The 25328-nt window shown below is 34.7% G+C and overlaps 1 protein-coding gene across 6 annotated transcripts; it reads left to right on the plus strand.

Moving 5' to 3' along the window:
- The first annotated feature begins 295 nt into the window (after positions 1–295).
- bnip2 (BCL2 interacting protein 2) lies at positions 296–24531 on the plus strand. 6 transcript variants are annotated; one of them, XM_068217349.2, is made up of 12 exons: positions 296–1071; positions 5442–5537; positions 5868–5932; positions 7888–8073; positions 11180–11362; positions 13455–13557; positions 13868–13999; positions 14421–14507; positions 14598–14696; positions 14894–14929; positions 18351–18397; positions 21174–24531. In XM_068217349.2, the coding sequence occupies exons 1-11, from the start codon at positions 722–724 to the stop codon at positions 18361–18363; spliced, it is 1350 nt and encodes a 449-aa protein (XP_068073450.1). In that variant the 5' UTR covers positions 296–721; the 3' UTR covers positions 18364–18397; positions 21174–24531.
- The last annotated feature ends 797 nt before the right edge of the window (positions 24532–25328 follow it).

The following is a 25328-nucleotide window of genomic DNA, read 5'->3' on the forward strand; positions in this document are numbered from 1 at the left end:
AATCTATTTACAATCTATTATATTAAAAATATTTTTGTCATGATGACAGTAAATAATATTTGACTAGATATTTTTCAAGACACTTCTATACAGCTTAAAGTGACATTTAAATGTCACTTATACATGTACTCTTATATTACATTATCGTGAACTCTTCCTCCCCAGCTACATTTTAAGCGTAGATGACTTTTAATAACGAAACCGGGACACTTTTATTTTGAACAACCTCAAAATAACGACCGGAAGTTTTGTGTATCGCCGTGCCTCGCTTCACCTCAGTTCACCCGACACTTCCAAAAGAAGAATGACGGCCGGTGGAAGCAACAGTTGAGATGGCTCGGCGGAGTTTGTCAGCCAATAAAAGCGTCTTAAATGCCGTTTTAAGTGTCATTTCCGAGCTTTGACATGATCGACACGCGTTTCTCACCGTTATATCGGATCATCTGACAGCGGTTTTGCTGAAGGAAGGAAACGGGAGAGGAAAAGGGACCGACTGCGCACTGCTGGCCCACTAAACACACACACTAGTTCACTTAAAAGGGCACGACTGTTTTGGGACATACGTAAAGCAACATTTCAAAACAAAACAAGTATTATTATTAACCAGAGATGTCTAACACTACGTAAAAGTTTAGTAAGTTTAATATTACGGCTTGTTTACGTTTATTCCATAAGTTCAAAGTTTAGTTTTGCTAATCGATTAATTGCTAATCGCTCTATCATGGCCACTGATGTCATACTATCGAGCGGAGAGGTTTCCAATCAGAGCGATATGAACGCCAACAGAACTGATCCCGAATCAGACACACCCAACCGGACATCTGAGAGTCCAGAAAACAGAAATATAAGCAGCGCCACATCTTTATCCACTTCTTCGGTTCGTACCGGGGAAGATGAGCCGCACGAGGACTCGGGAACGGGGATTTCGGTGGCGAATGGAAACCGAGCAGGAGATCCGCAGCAGGAAACAGAAAACACAGCAGAGACTCCAGACAATAGACAAAAACAAGGCGTGAGGACATCAACTCCTGTGAGACTGCCGCACACATCTGCGGGACAACACAATGGAAGGTAAAGTGCACACGGAACAGGGTTTATAAGTTGGGTTTATATCCACACATGCAGACTTTCTCCTTAATAATATAATTTAGAAAAGTTCTATGCAAATTCCAAACGGTGAAATCATGTTAGCAGCCAATGACTATCAAAGCACGTTGTTTACTGTGTGCTTTCAGACTGAATATTCAAAGTAGTGGGGTAAACAATTGAGGTAAAGTTAGTTTTATATTAACATATTCAGACTTTTTAATAGTATAATTTCAGAAAAGTATTCTTTGTAAATTCTAAATTGTGAAATCATATGAGCAGCCAATGTCTATCAAAGTACACACACACACACACATATATATACATACACACATTCAGTTGAAGTCAGAATTATTAACCCCCCTTTGGTTTTTGCTTTCTTTTTTAAATGTTTCCCAAATTAACAGAGCAAGGACATTTTTACAGTGCATTTATGTCTGATAATATTTTGTCTTCTGGAGAAAGCCTTATTTGTTTTATTTTGGCTAGAATAAAAGCAGTTTTTAATGTTTTAAAAGCCATTTTAAGGACAAAATGATTAGCCCCTTTAAGCTATATAAACATAATAGTTTTAATAACTCATCTCTAATAACTGATTTATTTTATCTCTGCCATGATGACAGTAAATAATATTTGACTAGATATTTTTCAAGACACTTCTATACAGCTTTGAGTGACATTTAAAGGCTTGACTAGGTTAGTAAGGGTAACTAGGCAGGTTAGGGTAATTAGGCAAGTTATTGTATAACGATGGTCTGTTCTGTAGAAAAATTAGTCGAAGAAAAATGAGCTTAAAGGCGCTAAAAATGCTGTCCTTAAAATGTTTTTTAAAAAATTAATAACTGCTTTTATTCTAGCCCGAATAAAACAAATAAGACTTTCTCCAGAAGAAAAAATATTATCAGACATACTGTGAAAATTTCCTTGCACTGTTAAAGATCATTTGGGAAATATTTAAAAAAGGAGAAACAAATTCAAAGACTTCAACTGTATACCTAATTTTGGTGACTATGAAAATGAACTGAAAATTGAACAGCTGGCAACAAAAAGGTAGTGATCAGAATTTACAGAAGATTTGTTCATGGAGTAGCTTTATTTTCAAGATCTGGGCTTTATTTTAGACTGTGTTCACAGAGAGCCGTTTGTTTCTGTTTTGTTGTTGTTGTCATTTCCCTGAGGGTGTGTTGGATATAGTAAGCCTTCAGGATATACATCTATTCAAAACAGACAGAGCATATGCAAAACATTATCACCATCATTAAAACATTCACATCAAGAATTATCCTGAGTGATTCTTGAGTTTAGTTTGAGTTTAATATGCCACAGTGGAATGAACCACTAATTATTCTGGCATATGTTTTACACAGCGAATGCACTTCCAGATGCTAACCACTGAACCACCGTGCCACCCTTACATACAACATAATTACCCAATTTGAAAGAGAATACACAAGCACTGAAATGGGATATACAGTTGAGTCAGAATTATTAGCCCCCCTTTGATTTTTTTTATTTTATTTTTTTATATATTTCCCAAATGAAATTTTCACAGTATGTCTGAAGATTTTTTCTTGTTTTATTTCGGCTAGTTTAAAATTGTGTAAGAACCATTTAAAGGTCAAAATTATTAGCCTTATTCAGGATTTCCGGAGGGTCTTAAAAAGTCCTAAAATGTCTTAAATCTCAAAATCCAAATTGTAATTTTTTTCCCCCTTTGTTCATGTATTGCAACCAGATCTGGCCAAAACCCATACAATCACCAACAATCATCTCAATAAAAATTTAAACTTTTTATTTAAAAGGTAATTTTTAACTCTATTTATCATAATGGTTTAATTTTCTTCCTTATAGTAACATTTGTTTAAACGTTCTTCACTGCTGAGGACACTGAACTGGACAGATTGTTGTGCATATATTTAGTTTATTATAGTTTTTAAAACTTTTCAAACATTTTTTTTTTAATTCTTTAAAAGAAAGTTTATGTTGGAAAAAAAGAGTATGGGTCACATAGAGCTTGCTTGTTTTTACACAATATTTAAAATTTAGGATTAAAAGTTTTACTTTTTATTATTAATTTATTATTGTATTATTACATTTATTAAATTAGTATATATTTTTTATACACAAATTAAAATCTTTTCCACCTGGGCCATTTGAAAAATGGTGTAAAATTTCATTCATAATGGTCTTAAAGTCTTAAATTTAAATCTACTTTTTAATTTAACTTTTTCAATAGTCTACAGAACAGACCATCGTTTCTGAGGTAGAAGCATATGATGTCATTTCTGATGTCTGGTTGTTATAAACAGTCGCCTAACAACCAAGTTCAGTGAGCAGACATGTTCTTCAAAATATCCTCCACTGCAGAAACGTCTGTAAAGCTTTGGCTTGAGTGGCGTGAGGGAACATGTGGTGTGCGTCTCATGACCCGGCGCTGTGAACTGATGCTCATCTCTTCTAGGAGGGCTGGCAGACGTCACCTCACATCAAGAGTATGACGGCTGGTGCACGAATGGCATGATGATTAACTCTGCTCCACAGTTTATCAGTGTGTGTGTGTCTCTCTGAAAACACTGAACAGCTGCTGGATGAGGCTCAATTATTAAAAATAAGAAAATAAAGCAAGCTCAAAACACGTGCTCTTCAAAATAACTGGGATCAGTTGATGGAAATTCTTGATAATTTAGCTTATTAACAAAATATGTAAACATGAGTATGCTATGCAGTTTCTGAATACATTATAATGCTGTGGTTTTATCTTTTTTAGGAAAATTTATGTTTATAACTGCTATAGATTTTGCCAAGTGTATATACTCTAACCGGCCACTTTATTAGGTACACCTTACTAGTACTGGGTTCAACCCAATTTTGCCTTAATCCTTCGTAGGATCCTTCTTGTTCTTAGCTGGCAGGAGTGACGCCCGGTGTGGTCTTCTGCTGCTGTAGCCCATCCGCCTCAAGGTTGGACGTGTTGTGTGTTCAGAGATGCTCTCCTGCAGAACTCGGTTGTAACGAGTGCTTATTTGAGCTACTGTTGCCTTTCTATCTGCTCCAGTCTGGCTATTCTCCTCTACCTTTGGCATCAACAAGGCATTCGCTCCCACAGAACTGCCGCTCACTGGATATATTCCTTTTTTCAGATCATTCTCTGTAAACCCTAGAGATGGTTGTGTGTTAAAATCCCAATAGATCAGCAGTTTCTGAAATACTTAGACCAGCCTGTCTGGCACCAACAACCATGCCACGTTCAAAGTCACTTAAATCACCCTTTCTTCCCCATTCTGATGCTCGGTTTGAACTGGAGCAGGTCGTCTTGACCATGTCTACATGTCTAAATGCATTGAGTTGCTGCTATGTGATTAGCTGATTAGAAATTTGCGTTAACGAGTAGTTGGGACAGGTGTACCTAATAAAGTGGCCTTTGAGTAAATGTGTTTTGGGACATTTCACCCACAATTTCCAATTCTTCCAATATTTACTTTATCCTTCAATTGCTGCTTATCCATTTTATTTAGTTTTTCTGGTGAACACAAAATAAGATGTTTTGAAAAATGTTGGAAACCTGTAACCATTAACTTCCAAAGTTGTAAAAATAAATACTATGAAAGTCAGTGGTTACAGGTTTCTAATGTTTTTTAAAAATGTCGTCAACAACAAAAAAAATGAAACGTTTGGAACTCCTTGAGGGGGAATAAATAGTGAGTAAATTTACATTTTTTTCAGGGAAATATGCCTAAAGGTAATAATTTTTTGACTGTGTCTGAAACACCCCTGAGGTTTTAAGAAGCGTCGCAAACGTCACTGAATCAAAACCGTAAAATGACTTTAGTTCTAGTAGGAAGGGCATCCTAATCAGCTCTCTATTTTCCAGAAATAAGCGGGTTTGCTCTTTACGCTGAACTTTGAACACAATCCAAGAATGTCAGGACTTTTTCAGAGTCACCACCCAGATCTTTCCCCAGACTGTTTCGCCTGCTCCTATTAGTAAAAGAGCTTATCCTGTATGTAACAGAAACGGTTGTGTATGAGTTTGCTTGCCTTTGGGTTTGAGATTAGTCCACCAAAGAGGCCTGTATGGATTTGTTGCATCGTGAGCAGCAACATGCGTCTTAATGCGCACTGCTCTTATTAGGCAGTTCGGAGCTGCTGCTTTCGATCGTTCCATCAGTTACTGCAGCGGTGTGTAGTTTTGTCATGAATGACTATCAGCCCCTCTTGGATTTGGACTTCTGGAGTCTGTCGTCTCGGACGTATTGGTTTTTCTAGTGAGCCCTTACCCGAACCCTATTGAGCAAGGGTTGATTTTTAGTCAAAAATGTTGTCTAATTGTTTTGTTTTTTGGTTTTTATGTTCAGCTTTGAGCACCAGGAGTCGGTGGCGACCACAGAGGCGCGGCTGAGGATGGAGGGGGTGGAGCTTAAGGAGGAGTGGCAGGATGAGGATTTCCCCAGGTATGCCCTTATCTGTTTGGGTGGGATTTTAGCACTTTCAACACCATTTTATGTAATTTCAAATGGTTTCCTGTCAAACGTAAAATAAAAAAAACATTTTAGAGTTAAACACATTTCTGTGTGTGTGTGTGTGTGTGTGTGGGGGGGGGGGGAGCTTTTCAATTTGGGTAGGAAAATCCAGTTAGATTATAGCTAATGCAATTTGCCACTTTCAGACTATTTGTAAACTTTCTGAAATTTCTGCTTGATTTCTTGGTTTGTGTGCAGTTTCATGAATGTCTAGTGTATAAGCACGCCAATATGTATGTGCATTCTTCTTTGGTTTGCCAGGCCACTTCCAGAGGAGGAAGATATTCATCTTGATGAAGAGCTTTATACTGGTGAAGGAGCGCCTGGTAAGCCATAGTGATGTATGCATGTACTTAATATGCAGAGACAGTTATTATTTCACGACAATCAATTGTTAAAGTAGTCAGAAAACAACAACTGTTTTTTGGCGGATTTGTTATATATATATATATATATATATATATATATATATATATATATATATATATATATATATATATATATATATATATATATATATATATATATATATATGTGTGTGTGTATATATATATATATATATATATATATATATATATATATATATATATATATATATATATATATATATATATGTATATATATATATATATATATATGTATATATATATATATATGTATATATATATATATGTGTGTATATATGTGTATATATATATATATGTGTGTGTGTGTGTGTATATGTGTGTATATGTGTGTGTGTGTATATATGTGTATATATATATATATATATATATATATATATATATATGTGTGTGTGTGTGTGTGTGTGTGTGTATATATATATATATATATATATATATATATATATATATATATATATATATATATATATATTAAGGTTGTAACGGTATGAATTTTTTACGGTATGATAATAGTCTAAAACAATACCACGGTTTGACGGTTTCGCGGTATACGGTATGTTACAAATGTTACAAAATAATAGAACAGTGAAGCAAATTTTACTTTTTCCAAATAATATATTTTCAGTTACTATAAACAACACCACTTACAATGAACAAATAAAAAAATAAGAAAATAATAAATAATGTGTCAAAGTCCAAATAAAGTCCAAATAAACATGGTGCAAATCCTCAGTAAAAAAATAGATATAAATATTTACTATACTATAAATAGTTACATAACGAAACTAGATTCAATATGGAACATCCTTAGGTTTTATGTGCCAGCATGGATATGGTTGTCTGTGGATATGGATTTGGATATGGTTGTCTGCAATGCAGACAAACAGCTGCACCTTCATTTGCGTCTTTTGAAAACAGCAAGAGCAGCAGTTCGTCTTTGCTGTGTCACTGTTTTGTAATGTTTCTGTGCTGCTGTGCATGCAAAAGTACTTAGTATGAGAATTATTTCATGCAAAACTTTTTTTTTTGCGTTTTATTTAGCCGCGCATAAATGTATGCCTATCTCTCATTCCGTGTTGTTCAAAAAGCTCGTTTTTTTTCCACAAACAAAAGCGTAACCTATGCTTATTGGTTGTGATATAGCGAGTTTGAACCAATCTGGGCATGGAGAAGGGACAATGCATCAATGTATCGTGTCTGGTTTGTCCGGAGACACAGTGACGAGCGTTTCTTTGTCAAATCAGCGTTGTCAAATTTTGATGACGTAACCGCACTGATTCCGGAGCCTCCGGAGCCGAGAATGTTATGTACAGCACTGGAAAGCTGAGATTCTCTTCTTTATGCTTTGAATTGTATGAATCGGATCAAAAGTTATTAAACATTTAAGAGCAATACTTATTTTTAGCCGCGGGCGGCTGTCTCGGTCTTTAAGGGTTAAAACCGTTGATATGCAATTGTTCATGGTATGATAATCGTGCACATTCAAATCGTGGTAAACCGTCATACCGGTATATTGTTACAACCCTAATATATATATATATATATATATATATATATATATATATATATATATATATATATATATATATATATATATATATATATATATATATATATATATACACACAATATAGCCAGGTCTCAAACTCCGGTCACTGTGAACACCTCAGTTCTATATGCCGATGCATTTCACCATAAGGATATTGGCGCACATATGTTTTCATGCACGTTTTTTACTTTTATGTGCATCTTGCCATTTCCATTTGTAAATTTCTTAATGCAGTGTTCTAAAATGTGCATAAAATAGGTGGTTAGAAACAGAGCTCCCGACTAGAATGGCTTTTTTAATTTATTATTTTTATTTTTTTGAATTGTAGCTTCCCAGTCTTACGGACTACACAGTGGAAAGAAAACCAAAAGGAAACTCTTGGCTCCGGACATCAGTCTGAATCTTGACCACAGCGAAGGCTCGGTGCTGTCGGATGAGTTGGACGAGAGCACAGAACTGGACCTGGATGATATCGACACTCCTTCCGACAACAGCAACGAGTTTGAGTGGGAAGGTAACCTGTACATGCTAAACATGCCCTAACATTACGTAATCGCTAACGGCAACTAATCGAATAAATTCTGTTGGCTTGAGAAAAATTGTTTCAATTTCTGTTGCATTGGACTAGAGCTTCAGTGTTCAAAGGTTTTAAATGTGACTCAATAAACAGTATCGTTTCTAACTGATTTGACTTTGGACGGTCAAAATGACAAAAAAAAACTACCCCTAAAACATAGAAAAGTAGCAGCTAGCTTTGGAAATAATAATATTATATTGGGCAACATGGTAAATCATTTTAATATTATGCAAAAGCACACAAGAAACGTTTTTTCAATGTGTTAAATTGTTCACCTTTTAGGGGTCGTTCACATTTGGCATCCTTTGTGTTCGCAAGTTTGTTTTTTTCTAATGGAGGCTCACGGCTTGCACGTGCATATTGGGAGTGTCACATTTGCAGGATCCAGGCGCAACCAGTTGAAAACATCTCAACTTTTCAGAATGCCGTGAGCACACAGAGTCATGGTCTCCTCATCCACCACCAGTGGCAGCATTCACCTGGATGACACAAAGACAGCCACATTGTGCCAGACCGCACACTACACACCAGCTGATTGGTGCAGACAGAGTGATGAAGCCAATTATGATATGGGAATGTTAGGGAGGCCATGATGGACCGAGGCCAGTGGGCAAATTTGGCCAGGATGCCAGGGTTAAACCCCTACTTTTTTCGAAGGGCATCCTGGGATTTTTAATTACCACAGAGAGTCTAAAAGACAGCACTCACTGAGCAGTATAGAGTCCCCTTTACTATAACGGGGCGTCAGGACCCACACAGACCGCAGGTTGAGCGCCCCCTGCTGGGGGCTGAGTCATATTATTTCATCAGCAGCCCAGCTTTCCCATGAGTTCACCAATCCAGGTTCTGACGAGGCTCAGCCCTGCTTAGCTTCAGTGGTCGACCATTGAGAGTTGCAGAGAGCTAGCTGCTTTCTGTTACCAGCATGCTAATCTAAGCTAGTATTGTGTTAACCATGTTTTTGCCATATTGATTAGCATTTGTAAAACTACAGTTTTACTACAAATAATTCTAGCAGCCATGTTGTAAAAATAAAAGCAACATGCTAATTCATATTAGCTATGTATTGTCTTTGCTAAACAATTTAACCATATGTGAAAATAAGAAATGCCAAATATGCACGTTTCTTTCAAGTTTATTTCTTTCTTTCGTTCGTTCGTTCGTTTCTTTCTTTCCTTTTTTCGTTTATTTCATTCGTTTGTTTGTTTCTTTCTTTCTTTCTTTCTTTCTTTCTTTCTTTCATTTGTTTGTTCCTTTCTTTCTTTCATTTGTTTGTTCCTTTCTTTCATTCGTTTGTTCCTTTCTTTCGTTTCTTTCGTTCGTTTGTTTGTTTGTTCGTTTCTTTCTTTCTTTTGTTCTTTCTTTTGTTCGTTCGTTTCTTTCTTTCTTTTTTTTCATTTCTTTCGTTCATTTGTTTGTTTGTTCCTTTCTTTCTTTATTTCTTTCTTTTGTTCTTTCTTTTCTTTGTTCGTTTCTTTCTTTCCTTTTTTCGTTTCTTTCTTTCCTCCTTTTTTCGTTTTTTTCTTTCGTTCGTTTGTTTGTTCTTTTTTCTTTCTTTCTTTATTTCTTTCTTTCTCTTTCTTTCTTTCTTTCTTTTTTTTCTTTCTTTCTTTTTCTTTCGATCGTTTGTTCCTTTCTTTCATTCATTTGTTCCTGTCTTTCGTTTGTTTCTTTCTTTCTTTCTTTCTTCCTTTCTTTCTTTCTTTCTTAATTCCTTAATTCCTTCCTGTTTCTTTCTTTCGTTTGTTTGTTTCTATCGTTCGTTCGTTTGTTTCTTTCGTTAGTTTCTTTCTTTCGTTTGTTTCTTTCGTTTGTTTCTTTCTTCCTTCCTTTGTTAATTCCTTAATTCCTTCCGTTGTTTGTTTGTTTGTTTCTTTCATTCGTTTTTTTTCTTTCTTTCTTTCTTCCGTTCGTTTGTTTTTTTCTTTTGTTTGTGTCGTTCGTTCATTTCTTTTTTTATTTTTTTCTTTCCTTCTTTCCTTCCTTTATTAATTCTTTCCTTTCTTTGAGCTTTGAGCAATTTTTTTCAAGCCAACATAAAGGTTTTGTTCCTGTAAACGTTTCTGTCCAGTTAGTCTTATCAGCCATTCAGACGTTTCTCTTTCTGATCCTGTAGACGTGTTTCTCACTCACTAACATTTCAGAGCTCAGTTGATGGACGTCCGAGTGCAGAAACTCTCAGTTAAACAGTGTTGTGTGTTCTTGTTTTTCTGTCCCACTGCTCTCTTCTTCTCTCTGTCCTGGAAGGATTGTTTCTTGCATCAGGCCGTGGGCCTGTGTTTGTGGTAAGGTAACCTGACTGGATGTTCACTCCCCGATCAAGTCCTACAGCACTGATTTCATTTTATTTTTTTCAGATGTCACTTTTTCCATATGGTACTAGGCAATATAAATCAGATGTTGTCCATTTTTTTCTGTGGTGGAAAATGTCGGATTTTGATTTGTGCATGTTTTTTCCCCTCCAATCTCATGATTCTGTTAATCAGCTTCATTTTGGTGTCTTGATCATTTTTGTTAAATCACATGTTGAAAATGAAGTGGGTCAAAGACAATAATGGGTATTTGAGCATCTAAAGAAGAAAAGTGTGTGTTTTTTTTCTTTTTCTTCTGTTTATCTTTACATTTTAACTATGATTTACAAAACTGTCATTAGGTATGACAATAAGTTTATACGACGTAAAATATTGTCAGGGATGTTTAGGTCATTAAAGTCAAAATATTCTATAATAGATAATTAGGTCATTAAAGTAAAAATAATTTTCAGCTTTTTCAGCAAGATTTTAGTTAAAAATGCAATAAGATTTAGTAAGGTATTTTAAAATGTGATTGCTGCAAACATACAATTTAATCTTTCAATTTGTATTCATGTCCAGTAAAGGGAATTTGACTTTTTAAAGGATTATTTATGATCAAAACACAAGTACATGCTTTTTAAAAATCTTTTTGAACTGTAAATCAATAAAGCATCACACACAGCCCCTGAAATGAAAGGACAAACGGCAGACATACCCTTTAAACAAAACGCTTGTGTTTCCTTTGTCAGATGATCTTCCAAAGCCCAAAAGTGCAGATCTGCTGCGTAAGGGTGTGGAGTCTGTGCAGGAGTACAGCACGTCAGAGGAGCGCGAGGAGGGCCGGCGCTGGAGAGTCTTCCGCATCGGAGATCAGGAGCACCGGGTGGACATGAAGGCCATCGAGCCCTACAAGAAGGTCATCAGTCATGGAGGTCAGTGTGACGCATTTACATACACGACTGCATGAGGGCGCTTTCTGTTTGCACTTTTTAGGAAGTGAATTCCTAATAAACAATGTTTTAAGTTGTGTAGTTTTAAGTAGTTTGAAAGCAGTTCGTGAAGATTTGTGGTGTTAGCTATATTCTTAGTAGCCGAGACAATGTTTTTAGAGCTTAACCAGTTAAACTCTGCGTGACGCCATCGACTTTCGCTTTCAGATTTAAAGGGCTAGCATTGCACCAGACCCCCGTAAGTGGTTTCGTTTGAAAGTGTAGAGTCTATATTTTATGCACATATGCATCACTTTGGTTTTTATTGTACTGTACAAAAGTTATTTACACTTAAATACACAGTATTTTGGATACCCGAGCTGGGTATTGAACATTGGTTCATTTTCATATTTTTCATATGACACATGTACAAGTTATAGCTCAAATGAAAGCTCTTGCCGGTGCTCATATAGTTCTAGTGTTCTTTTTACTGTATTATATTCACACTTCAAACAGTTGCCGAATGAATTGAGGTGTTTCCATGGCGCAGAAATGAAAACAATACATTTATGATCAATAAGCAGCCCCAGATAGCACAGACAGCTGTCATCTCTTACCTTATGCTGTGTGCTTCAGGGCCATTTCTCCTCTGTTTTTGAGGTGATGTGCATAAGTAATGCTTTATATGTCTGATGTGGTCCAAACACAGTGAATTATGTTTGATCAAACAAAAGAATAGTGAAATATGAAAACAAAGATCGCTCCCTGTGGCTTGTATAGCTCCTCTCATCAGCTGGAATACAATAACTTTTGCATATATTATGGTAGAGACATTTTTCTTTTTTCCTGTGATTACAGACATGTGCAGGAACCACCAAAATTTATTGCAGTACCTTAGACTACACAAAACCTAAAAGGTACACTTTCAAATTTGAGCTTATAAAAAACAAAAAGCGCCTCTTTTTTTAGGTGTTTATAATAACACAGACAACATATACAGATATTTTAAATACTTTCAATAGTGTTTTATGAAAATTCAAAGGGTTTTCATTAAATTTATACCAAATTTTTGCATTCGCACATCTGCATGTGGATTTGGGAAGCTTTTAATTTTGGGTAGGCAAAATCCAGGCGGAAATCCCAAAATAGCAGCAGAGTTTAACTGGTTGATAGGCGACCGATGTAAAACAAGTCTCTGATGTCCGTAGAGTGTGTACTGCATGTGAAGTTTCAGCTGAAATAACTCTTCATGGGTAAATGTACATTTTTGGGTAAACTATCCCTCTAATAGTGACCATTTTCAGTTCATCCCTTTGTCAGACAAGTGTCACCACCTGTTTCTTTCCTTTTCCACATCCCTCCCTCCTGTTAGCAATCTAAAGGCTGATTTATACTTCTGCGTCAAACGGCGGCGTATGCTACGGCGATGACGCATAGCCTTTCGCCGTGGCCGTCAACGTCGCTGACGTGCACCTCTCAAAAAATGTAACTACACGTCGCAACGACGCGTGGCGCAAGCTCTGTGATTGGTCGGCTTGGTAGCGCTGACGAGTCTGGGCGGGACCGAGAGTGGCGTGAATGGTGCGAGCCTGATGGAGCGATTGTTTACAAGTGTGGAGTCCCGTGAAGGAGCTCCGGATGGAAAATTTTGTTTTGTGTTTACCTCATAGTTAAAGTTGTTGCACGTCCGCCGGTTCCTGCCTCAAAATGAGCGAGTTTGAGCCACTTGTACATTCAGGAAATGTTCAGTAAAAGCAAAACAGCAGCGAAGAAACTCGACACAGAGACACATTAACACCTCACTGCCAACTAGCGTTTCGGAAGTGTTAATGCAGACCAACAGAGACAGGGCACAGAAGTATAAATGCACAGCTACGCGCGTTGCATGCGCCGTGGGTTACGCCCGTCACTTAACGCAGAAGTATAAATCAGGCTTAACAGCTGTTGCTTTTTTTTCTGAAGGCCTGTTTTACATGCCGTTTTGTCATGAACAATTACACAGACTCCAGGTTGTTGGATCAGTCGACTTGTTTATTTGCTGTAGCATTCAGACACTTGCAGTGGCCACTTTCACACACACTTTCTCTGTTCACAGGATACTACGGCGATGGATTGAACGCCATCATCGTCTTCGCTGTTTGCTTTATGCCTGAGAGCAATCAACCGAATTACAGATACATCATGGATAATCTATTCAAGTAAGAGCTACGTCTGTATTCTGGCCAAGAACTATTGAGAATCTGTCGGAAAACCTCGCACAGCAGTTAGACCATGGGGAAAAAGTATCACTCTGGATGAGAATAAATGTTGTGGCGTTGCGTAAGCGCATTGAAATGATGTCACATGCTAAAATCAAAACTAAAGATGGTCCAACAAAATATTAGTGTGTGACTTCTTTTATGCTTTATTTTTGGACAGGCAGCTTATGTTTTGTTGCAAAATATATCCGTCATACACGGTTGATTAGAAGTTCTTACCTGAAACCTCAATGTTGTGTGTGTCATCCAGGTATGTCATAGGAACTCTAGAGCTGCTCGTAGCGGAGAACTATATGATTGTATATCTGAACGGAGCCACCTCGCGCCGAAAGATGCCCAGTGTCGGCTGGCTCCGGAAGTGCTATCAGCAAATAGATCGAAGGTAAGAAAGGATGATCACCAGAACTTCCTAAAACTGTTTAATTTTGGTCATTTGAAATAGCTGATTTATGGTCTTCAATGTGTTTTAGGGGTTTTCTGCTGGATGTTTACATTCATTCAAGCAAAAAAGTTGAATCATAAGATCCAATTCAGTTCATCTTTATTTCCACAGCGCTTTTAGAATGTAGATCTATTATTTATAATATAAATGAATGAATGAATGAATGAATGAATTTACTTATTTATTAATTTTTATTTATTAATTAATTTATTTATTAATTAATTTTTATTAATTAATTAATTAACAAGCGGATAGAGAATCTGTGGACCATAAGTCTGGCATTAAAATCATAAATGTCTTAAATTTGGTGTAACCTGCATTCATCCTGTTGAAGTGACGTGAAGGCGTTGTTTTATTACAGGTTAAGGAAGAATCTGAAGTCTCTGATAATCGTTCACCCGTCCTGGTTTATCCGCACCCTGCTCGCCCTCACAAAACCTTTTATAAGGTCAGTCCTTGTCAAGTTGCATTCACCAATGTTTTAATAAGACCCCCACTTCCTGCAGTGACCTTATGAATATGCTAATCCCCTTCACAGCTCCAAATTCAGCCAGAAAATCAAGTTTGTGTTTAGTCTGACAGACCTGGCCGAACTGGTCCCGATGGAGTATGTGTCCATCCCAGACTGCATTAAACAGTGAGTTATTTTCCTGTTACACCTCCACTTCTCTCTCTCTCTCTCTTTTTGTCTGACAGGAAGTGTTCAGTTGCAGAAAGTCCCCACACTGCTGTTCTCCACCAGCAGTTTTCATTTATTTGATTATTTCTGCTGTTGGCTGTGAATCTTCAGAAACTCTCCACGCTCTAACCCCTTCTCCCTGCCTTTCCTCTAAGGTTTGACGAAGAAAAAAATAGGAAAAAGCATAAAAGGTATATGCATTTCATTCCAGAGATCTCCTGCTGGATCTCTGTAGACCTCTTTAATTCTGATTTGCACGACACTAACCATTAATCGTTTGGCTTTATTGAATGTCCACTTTCTACCAGAAGGGGCTTTTCTTTTCTTTTTTTTTGAGCCTCTGTTGTTCCTTGATTTGTCGTTGCGATGCTGAAATGCTCCTGTGTGTCATCTAACTGTAATCGTTTGTTGTAAATCTACTTTTTACTTCTACAGTTTGTCAAATTTGCTGTGGATTTGCTTCAGTTCGCTGCGCAGTGTTAAACATTACACAAAGAAAAAAGCATCCGAACAGTTCTGTTATTTTAGACCATCATCCTCAAACTCAATTGCTGGAGCTCTGCACAGTTTCGCTCCAACTCTGATCAAAGCTGATCCAAATAATAAAGGTGTTCATCCCTTATTTGAACATCTCGATTATTTGGATCAGCTGTGTTTGTTCAGGGTTGATGCAAAACTGCAGAGCTGCAGCCCTCTAGGTATTCAGTTTGAGACCCATGTATTTGACTAATAATTATTAATAAATATGTGGTTTGATTTATTAATAAATATAATAGGTTTGATTTATTAAGTATTAATTAATAGATTCTTAATTAATTTAAATATATATATATATATATATATATATATATATATATATATATATATATATATATATATATATATATATATTAATTGCATTTTGATGGACTTATTAAGATAACTTTTTACTGTATCTAAAAACTGAATTTTTGGTGAAAAAAAAATTTAAGGTTTGATTAGTAATGAATATAATAATTATTAATATTAATTATATAATATGATTTGTGTTTTTTGTTTTTTTTTGCAGCAAAAGAAAAAATGATGCACAAAGGTTTTATCATTACTTCTTAATTAATATATAAATTTTTAATTAATTCAATTTGACAGACTTTTAAGGATAAATTTTAACCAAATATTTTGGTTAAAAAAATGATTTGTCATGAATTAATCATTAGTTATTATTGAATATATAAACAATTAATTAATTATTAATAAATATTAGTTTAAAAATAAAAATAAATCTTTATTCCTCTTTGATGGACTTCACAGATATTTTAATTATTTATCTTTATTTCATAAATAATAACAAAGACATTTGGTGGAAAAGTGATGCAGCAAGGTTTGATTATTAATTATCAATTAATATATAAGTTATTAATTAATGTTAATAAATATTAGTAAAAAACTATAGACTTTTTCCTAATTCCATTTTGATAGACTTCACAAATACATTTTTACTGTAACTAAAACAGATATATGGGTAAAAAAAAAAGTGATGCGTTAAGGTTTGATTTTTAATTAATAATTAATATATAAGTTAATTATTATTGTTGATAAATATTAGTAAAAACCAAAGACTATTTCCTAATTCCATTTTATTTATATTTTATATTTTATCCTAATTTATATTTTATACAGTTTTACTATAACTAAAAAGCATAGATATTTGGGTAAAAAAATAGTGTCTCAAGGTGTAATATTAATTATTAATGAATATATGAATAATTATTTAGAAATATTAGTTTAAAATATATCTCTTAATTTTATTTTAATAGACTTCACAGATATTTTTATAGCATAAGTAATAAAGATCTTTTGGAAAAAAAAGTGGTGTCAAGGTTTGATCATTAATTAATAATGAATATATTAATCATTTAATAACTGTTAATAAATATTAGTAAAAAATATACATTTATTAATTTCATTTTGATAGACTTCACAGATTATTTATTTTACTGTAGCTAAAACATAGCTTTTTGGGGGGTAAAAAACTTATGCATCAAATGTTGATTACCAATTATTTATTAATATATAAATTATTAAGATTTTTTTTTCACAAACACAAATTTGTGTGTAAAAAAGGATGTTTCCTGGTTTAATTATTAAATAATATATATTAATTATTATAACATATAACATATATATATATATATATAATTATTAATAACAATTATTAATAAATATTAGTAAGAACAAATCTTGTTTAATTAGTTAATTAGTTGTTAGAACAAATATCTTAAAACATATTTGGGTAAAAAAAGAGATTTCAAGGTTTGATTATTAATGAATATATTAATTATTAATTAATTGTTAATAAATATTAGTAAAAAATACATACACACACACACACACACACACACATATATATATTATTTCTGAATTCCATTTTGATAGACTACACACATCCATTTTTCACTGTAACTAAAACTCAAAGGTATTTGGGTAATAAAGTGATGCCAAAGTTTGATTCTTAATTATTATATAAATTATGAACTCATTATTAATAACTATTAGTAAAATAAAATCATCTATTTCTCAATTCCATTTTGATAGACTTTACAGATCATGTTTTTAGCATAACTGAAACCAAAGATATTTCTATAATAAAGTCAAGCGTCAAGTTTTGATGTAAATGTGATGATGAATACAGGCTGATTTAAAAAGAATACCACAACTTGGAAAATCGAGAACTCTGCAAAGAAGAAAAGGAGAGCTAATCTCTCTCTGTCGCAGATTTAAGGAAGCTCTGAAGTTTCATTTGGCTGCTCAATTGATCACTAGGAGTGCTGTTGTCATCATGTTTCTTTGATTAAATACAGATTTACAAAGTTGTGGAATTCTTTTTAAATCACCCTGTGTATATATCATCAATATTTACTAAATTCAGTTAATTCATCATGCATATAACAACATATGTAACGGAAATCAGTCATTTTGGACAATTGTAAAATGACATATAATTAAAGGGCCCTTTTAAAGACAGAGTTGGTCAATTACCCCAAGCGTTTTGTTGAAAAAATTAGATTTGGGATTAGTTTTTTGCAATGCAAACATTATCTACTTTTTATTAAATATTAAAGACTGAGAAAAATCAATAATAAGCTACCAGGGAGAAACTAAATAGTAATTAATTATGCTTTTTACTCTTCATACTTTGCCACCATTCTTTAAAGAATATTATATGATCAGATTGAGTATGAGCACTATTTATATATTAATGAGAGTTCATTAAACTCCTAATCCGATCATATAAGTGACAATGAAACAGTTCACCCATATTTTATTTTCACAAAGGTTTTTTAAAACATTATCGAAGTCTCTTTATCTGCTTGTGTATGCAAAAAAAAAAAGCTCTGTAAATTAAATCTGCCTCATAAATTCAGTAACTCTCCAGTTCAGTAAACAGTAAACATCCTATTTATTGTTTGAGTCTCCACAAAAGCATGTAGCGTTGAAGATTAGTGAATCATCCAAAAGCTGTTATTAATATCCTAATAATTATTAATATTAATAAAAGTTATTAATATCATTTTTTGTGTGTGTGTGGTCAAGTGCACTAATTTGCTTGTGTTTGTAATGACCGTCCCTCAGATTTCGATTCTGACGTTTGTCTTCTTAGTTCTGCCAGTGTTAGTGGGGTATGTATGACCTGGCTAGTAAACCACGGTGAAGGATTCGAGTCATTAAGTCACGGGCGGTGTATGTTATTTATGTGTTTGTCTGTTGGTTTTTTTCAAACGCATGTCTGGCTGGTGCACATTTTCACTGCATGTCTATTCCAAACCTCCACATATTTACATGTCAAACAGTGAGCAAGTTTGTGTCACTTTTAGTCCAAAGATAGAAAAATTCTTAAGACAAGAAGCTTTTTCTTAAAAAAATGATTTGTTTTAAGAAATAATAAGTCAACATTTTATTTGTTTTTCCTTAAAACAAGCTAAATAATAAGCCAATGGGGTTAGTAAAATCATGTTTTTGCTTTGAAATTGGCTTGTTTTAAGGAATAATTCTCTTAATTTGATATATATTATTTCTGAAATATTTCCAAATGCAATTTTTTTTGTAGATAATGCTTCTTTTTGGACTAAAATCAAGACAAAAACTCTTAAGAAATGCAGATTTTTGAGAGTTTGAGCTTAGTCAAAATGACATTTACATTTAGTAATTTTGCAGATGCTTTTAACCAAAGTGGAGGTGGCATTAAATCTTCAATTGACATATTTACAGTTGAAAACTAAAGTATTAGTGATTGAATTTTTTCCAAGTGGTGTTCAACAGATAATAACTAAATGATTTAATAATACAATTGTCTTTGCTATGTTTAGAGTACAAACTTTTTTACTAGTTATTTAGCCAGATGCTGCACTCACCGGCCACTTTATTAGGTACACCGTTAACCCAAATTTATAATTAGCCAATCACATGGCAGCAACTCAATGCATTTAGGCATGTAGACATGGTCAAGACGGTCTGCTGCAGTTCAAACTGAGCATCAGAATGGGGAGGAAAGGGGATTTAAGTGACTTTGAAGTTGGCATGGTTGTTGGTGCCAGACGGGCTGGTCTGAGTATTTCAGAAACTGCTGATCTACTGGGATTTTCATGCACAACCACCTCTTGGATTTAAAGAGAATGATCCGAAAAAGAGGAAATATCCAGTGAGCGGCAGTTCTGTGAGCACAAATATTGTTGGCACCTTGTTGATGCCAGAGGTCAGAGGAGAATGGCCAGACCGGTTGGAGCTGATAGAAAGGCAACAGTAACTTAAATAGGCACTCGTTACAACTGAGGTCTGCAGAAGAGCATCTCTGAACACACAACACGTCCAACCTTATGGCAGATGGGCTACGGCAGCAGAAGACCACACCGGGTGTCACGTCATGTCAAGTCTTGACCAGGTTTCTTGAACATGACAATGAGTTCACTGAACTCCAATGGCCTCCAGTCACCAGAACTCAATCCAATGGAGCACCTTTGGATTTTGCACAATCCACCACAAATCTGCAGCAACCGCGTGATGCCATCATGTCAATATGGAGCAAAACCTCTGAGGAATATTTCCAGTACCTTGTTAAATCTATGCCACTAAGGATTAAGGCAGTCCTGAAGGCAAAAGAGGGTCCAATCTGGTACTAGTAAGGTGTACCTAATAAAGTGGCCGGTGAAAATTAAAGGTTAATTAGGAAGGTCAACAGTGGTCTGTTCTGTGGCCAATCAATCAAAAAGTTTATAATAGTAATAATAATAATTTTGTTTTAAAAATATTTTTAAAAATTCTGACCAAACAATCAAACCAAGTAAATGGGAAACACTGTGAAACTCTTAATCACTTGGGAAATATTTGAAAAATTTCATGAGTGATTTTTTTTTTTTACTTCAGTATAAATAATTATTAGGTGTTTTCTATGGAGTTTGTTTTCTTTATTATCAATCAGAATATTTAGATCAAGAGCAAAACTAAATTAAATATATTTTAATCAAAAAGATTGCAAATAAAAAATTATTCAAAATATATTGTAATTAATAAAAACTTGTCTGCAATGCAAAAATAAAAAAAGTGTCTCGCCCTTTAATGCATTTCACACACTTTTCATTACACACATGTGGATGTGCTCTCAGTTCTGTTTTGTGGATCTAAAATCTTTGTCGCTTAAAGGGATAGTTCACACAAAAAATGTACTCCGTGATTATGACCCTTTTTTAATTCATTGAACACAAAGGAAGATATTTTGAAAAATGCTGAAAACCTGTAACCATTGACTTCCATTGTAGGAAAACAAATATTATGGAAGTTAATGGTTACAGGAGGTCAGCTTTCTTTAAAATGTCATCCTCTGTGTTCAAAAGAACTCAACACAAGGGTGAGCAAATGGTGACAGAATTGTAATTTTTTGGGTGAACTGTGTCTTTAAATGTACCCGAGCGGCATCAGAACACTCTTAAAAATGCCTTTTAAAGGGATAGTTCGGCCCCAAAATTTTTTTAATTTATTTTCTTCTGTTTTGTGGATCTAAAATCTTTTCTTGCGAGTTGGTTTATTTGTTTTATGAAAATATGTTTGCTTTTGCTTTCAAATGAAATACTTTGAATTATAAAGAAGCAAAACTCACTCCATAGTTTTCCACATGATAAAACAACGACTTTGTAAAGAATCTCCACACAGATTTCCTTCATGAGCTGTATTTTATCCAGCGTTCACAATAAACAATGTAGAATCAACTGACTGCAGTTCCACATTTAATGGATTTGAATACTCGATTCGCTTTTTGTAATATTTTTAACCTCAATCAAAACCTCGATCACTAAACCTTTCAGTGTGAAGTCATGAGACTGTCTCTGTGTTCAGTTCTAAAGAGCTGAATCAAGCGGTGTTGATTCTTATGACTTACACTATTGTTATTATTATATTACTCAGGATTGATCGGGACATGCATGGAAAAGTGGAGATCGCCACTGCTGCGGTGCCGGAGTGAAGTCTGCGAAGCTGGAAGAATTGAAGAATGTATTGGGTTTCTTTTAACTGGAGAACGCAAGATCTTGATGTCAAAAAAAAGTGCCTTTAAAAGAGATGGTCCGGCCCAAAAATGTAAATTCTACCATCATTTTTTCCAGAATGTCATTCCAAATATGACTTCTTTTTCTTTTCTGTGGAACTATAAAAGAAGATGTTTTGCAGAATGTCCAAGCTGCTCCTTTCAGCATCCAATCGCTTTCACTTAAGGGGATAGTTCACGCAAAAATAACAATGTACTCACTTATTACTCGGTGATTACGACCCTTTCTTAATCTGTTGACAAAGATCATTGAAGAATGTTGAAAACCTGTAACCATCCACATCCGTTGGAGGAAAACAAACATTATGAAAGGCAGTCATAGGTGTTCAGCTTTCTTTGAAATATCTTCCTTTGTGTTCAAAAGAACTTGAGACACGTAAAGGGCGATTAGATGATGACAGAATTTTCATATTTGGGTGAATTGTATCTCTAAATGTAACCGGGCAGCATCAGAACACTCATAAAAACGCCTTTTAAAGGGAAAGTTCAGCCCATAAAATGTAAATCCTCCCATCATTCAACTAAAGATGTTTTGCAGAATGTTCAAGCTGCTCCTTCAGCACAAAAAAATGTCAATTCTGCCTTTATTTAATTCATAATGTCATACAAATATGATTTTTTTTCCTGTGGAACTAAAAAAGATGTTTTGCAGAATGTCCAAGCTGCTCGTTTCAGCATTCAATCACTTAAAGGGATAGTTCATATAAAAAAAAATTACAATTTACTCAGTGATTATGAACCTTTTTTAATTTGTTGAACACAAAGGGAGATATTTTGAAAAATGCTGAAAACCTGTAACCATTGACTTCTATTATAGTAAAAAAACTATTATGGAAGTCAATGGTTACAGGTGTTTGGCTTTCTTTAATATAACATCCTTTGTGTTCAAAAGAACTCGTGACTAGTAAAGGGTGAGTAAATGATGACAGAGTTTTTCGTTTTTGGATGAACTGCATCTTTAAATTTAACTGAGCAGCATCAGAACACACATAAAAATGCCTTTTAAAGTGAAAGTTCCGCTGAAAAAATGTCAATTCTACCATTATTTAATTCATAATGTCATTCCAAATGTGACTACTAATGTTTTTTTTCCTGTTGAACTAAAAAATGATGTTTTGCAGAATGTCCAAGCTGCTCGTTTCAGCATCCACTTACTTTCAGTTAAAGGGATAGCTCACGCAAAAAGGACAGTTTGCTCACTATTTACTTTGTGTATGAGCTTTTCTTAATCTGTTGAAAACAGATACTTTGAAGAATGTTAAAAACCTGTTACTATAATGACATAAAATGTAGGAAAACAAACATTATGGAAGATAATTGTTACAGGGGTTCAGCTTTCTTCCAAATATCTTCCTTTGTGTTCAAAAGAACTCGAGACACGTAAAAGGTGAGTAAATGATGACAGAATTTTTATTTTTGGATGAACTGTGTCTTTAAATGTAACCGAGCAGCATCAGGACACTGATAACAATGCTTTTTAAAGGGACAGTTCAGCCTAAAAAATGTCAATTTTGCTATGATTTTTTTTTTCAGAATTATATTCCAAATTTGACGTTTGTTTTCTTTTTGTGGAACACAAAAGAAGATGTTTTGCAGAATGTCCAAGCTGCTTGTTTCAGCATTCTATCACTTTTACCTAAAGGGTTAGTTCACCAGAAAATCACAATTTACTCACTAATTACTCCATGTTTTTTACCCTTTGTTAATCTGTTGTAAACAGATGTTTTGAAGAAGGCTGAAAACCGGTAACCATTCACATCAGTTGTAGGAAAACAAATATTATTGAAAGTCAATTGTTACAGGTGTTCAGCTTTTTTAGTTCAGTCCAATAAAAGTCAATTTTGCCATTTTTAATTTAAATTTATTTAATCTCATTCCAAATAAGACATTTCTTGTGGAACACAAAATAAGATGTTTTGCAGAATGTCCAAGCTGCTCATTTCAGCATCTAATCACTTTCACTTATAGGGATAATTTATGCAAAGATGTCAATTTCCTCTGTGATTGTGAATCTTTTCTTTAATCTTTTAAAGAAAACCGGTAACCATTCACATCCATTGTAGGAAAACAAATATTATGGAAGTCAGTGGTTACAGGAGTACAGCTTTCTTCAAAATAAGTGTTCGAAGAAACTCAAGACAAGGGTGATTAAATGGTGGCAGAGTTTTCATTTTTTGGGAGGGTGAACTGTTTCTTTAAATGTAACTGAGCAGCATCAGGACACTCATAACAGTGCCTTTAAAGGGATAGTTCAGCCTGAAAAATTTACATTTTGCCTTCATTTTTTTCATAATGTCATTACAAATATGACTACATATTTTTTCTGGGGAATTAAAAAGAAAGATGTTTTGCAAAATGTCCAAGCTGCTCTTTTCAGCATTCAATTGCTTTCAACTAAAGAGTTAGTTCATGCAAAAAATGAGTCTACTCAGTGATTATATACCTTGTAAATCCGTTGAACACAGAGGAAGATATTTTGAAGAATGCTGGAAACCATTGGCTTCCATTGTAGGAAAACTAATATTATGGAAGTCAGTGGTTACAGGCGTTCAGCTTTCTTGACAATTAGTGTTTAAAGAAACTCAACACAAGTAAAGGGTGAGTAAATGATGGCAGAATTTTCATTTTTTTTGGGTGAACTGTGTCTTTAAATGTACCCGAGCGGCATCAGAACACTCGTAAATGAAGACAGAATTTATATTTTGGTCTGACTGTTTCTTTAAAGCTTCCTCTCTGACCTTTCTCATCTCCTTTTTGCCAAATACTTGTCAGGATGGCGTCTGATTTCTGTGCGTTATACTTTTTAATAACCTTTTATGTATCGTATCGGTTAGTAGATACCGTCAGTGTGTTCTAGTTCCTATTGTATCTTGCTCTTAGTTACGGACACCTGTTTGCAGACTGCATGTTTATTACATTTAAATATCTATATTTATATCAAAAGGCGCTAAAGGAGAAAGATTAATATATTTTTATGACGGATGTGTAATTTTTAGGGCCACCGTTTGACTTCTGCTCACTGATCATCTTGTTCGTTGTACCACATTGTTTACTGCTGAAGGTCTTTGTGTGATTGGAGACGGTGGAGAAATGTGGAAACTGTAGTGAGTCTGTAACGTTTCTCCGCTTCTTCACACTGATGAATGGTTTGGGAGGGTGGGGTTCTTGTATGTAATGTTCTTGCAAGTAAACTTCCACGCAAAAAAAAAAAAAAAAAAATCACATTGTCATCATGACTGCTCTACAACACCGCAGTGGTTCCTCATTGTTGTGTCTTGGTTTCCTGTAACAGAGAGATCCTTACACGAAGTGTTTATTTAAATGTAGCTGAAGCCGAAATTGTTAGTCCTCCACTACTGATTCTTAATTTCAACATTTCAACTTATAAATTAGACGCGTTTTAAGGTTGTCAAGAACAGCTCCCAAAGAGGTTAAATCGTTCATTAAAGGTCACCATGCGTTTTTAATTTGATATTTGATGTAGGGCCTATCATACATCTGGCGCAAGATGTGTTTGGTGCGATTTGTTGCTATTTTCAGACCAGCGCAACAGTAATTTTCATGTTTTCCGCAGCCTGATCTCACGAGGAAACGCAAGTATTTTACGCTTTGTCAATTTAGTGGCTAATTCGTACGATATCGTATGATTTTAAAAAGGAGGCGTGGCACCTAACCCCAACCGTCATTGGGTGATGAGCAAATCCTACTAAATTTTACGAATTAGATCGTATGAATTCATACGAATTAGCCACTGAATCAAAAAGTTACAAATTGCCGTGAGATTGCGTTGGTTTTCCGCCACGTTGTTTAAATTGTGAATCCATTTGTGCCACTTTGTGGGCTCAGGGACGTGCCGGACTGAAAAGAAGTTGTGTTAAGGCACATTGTTGATGCATTGCTATTTTGAAGAACTGAAATAGGCCATGCTGTTGACCGACTGAAAGCTGCTCAAAAGTCCAGCGCAGAGTGCATAAGTTATGCAGGTCCAAATGCTTACACATTGCTTTATACACACA

The sequence above is a fragment of the Danio rerio genome, chromosome 25, assembly GCF_049306965.1.
Source record: "Danio rerio strain Tuebingen ecotype United States chromosome 25, GRCz12tu, whole genome shotgun sequence".
Taxonomy (NCBI): Eukaryota; Metazoa; Chordata; class Actinopteri; order Cypriniformes; family Danionidae; genus Danio; species Danio rerio.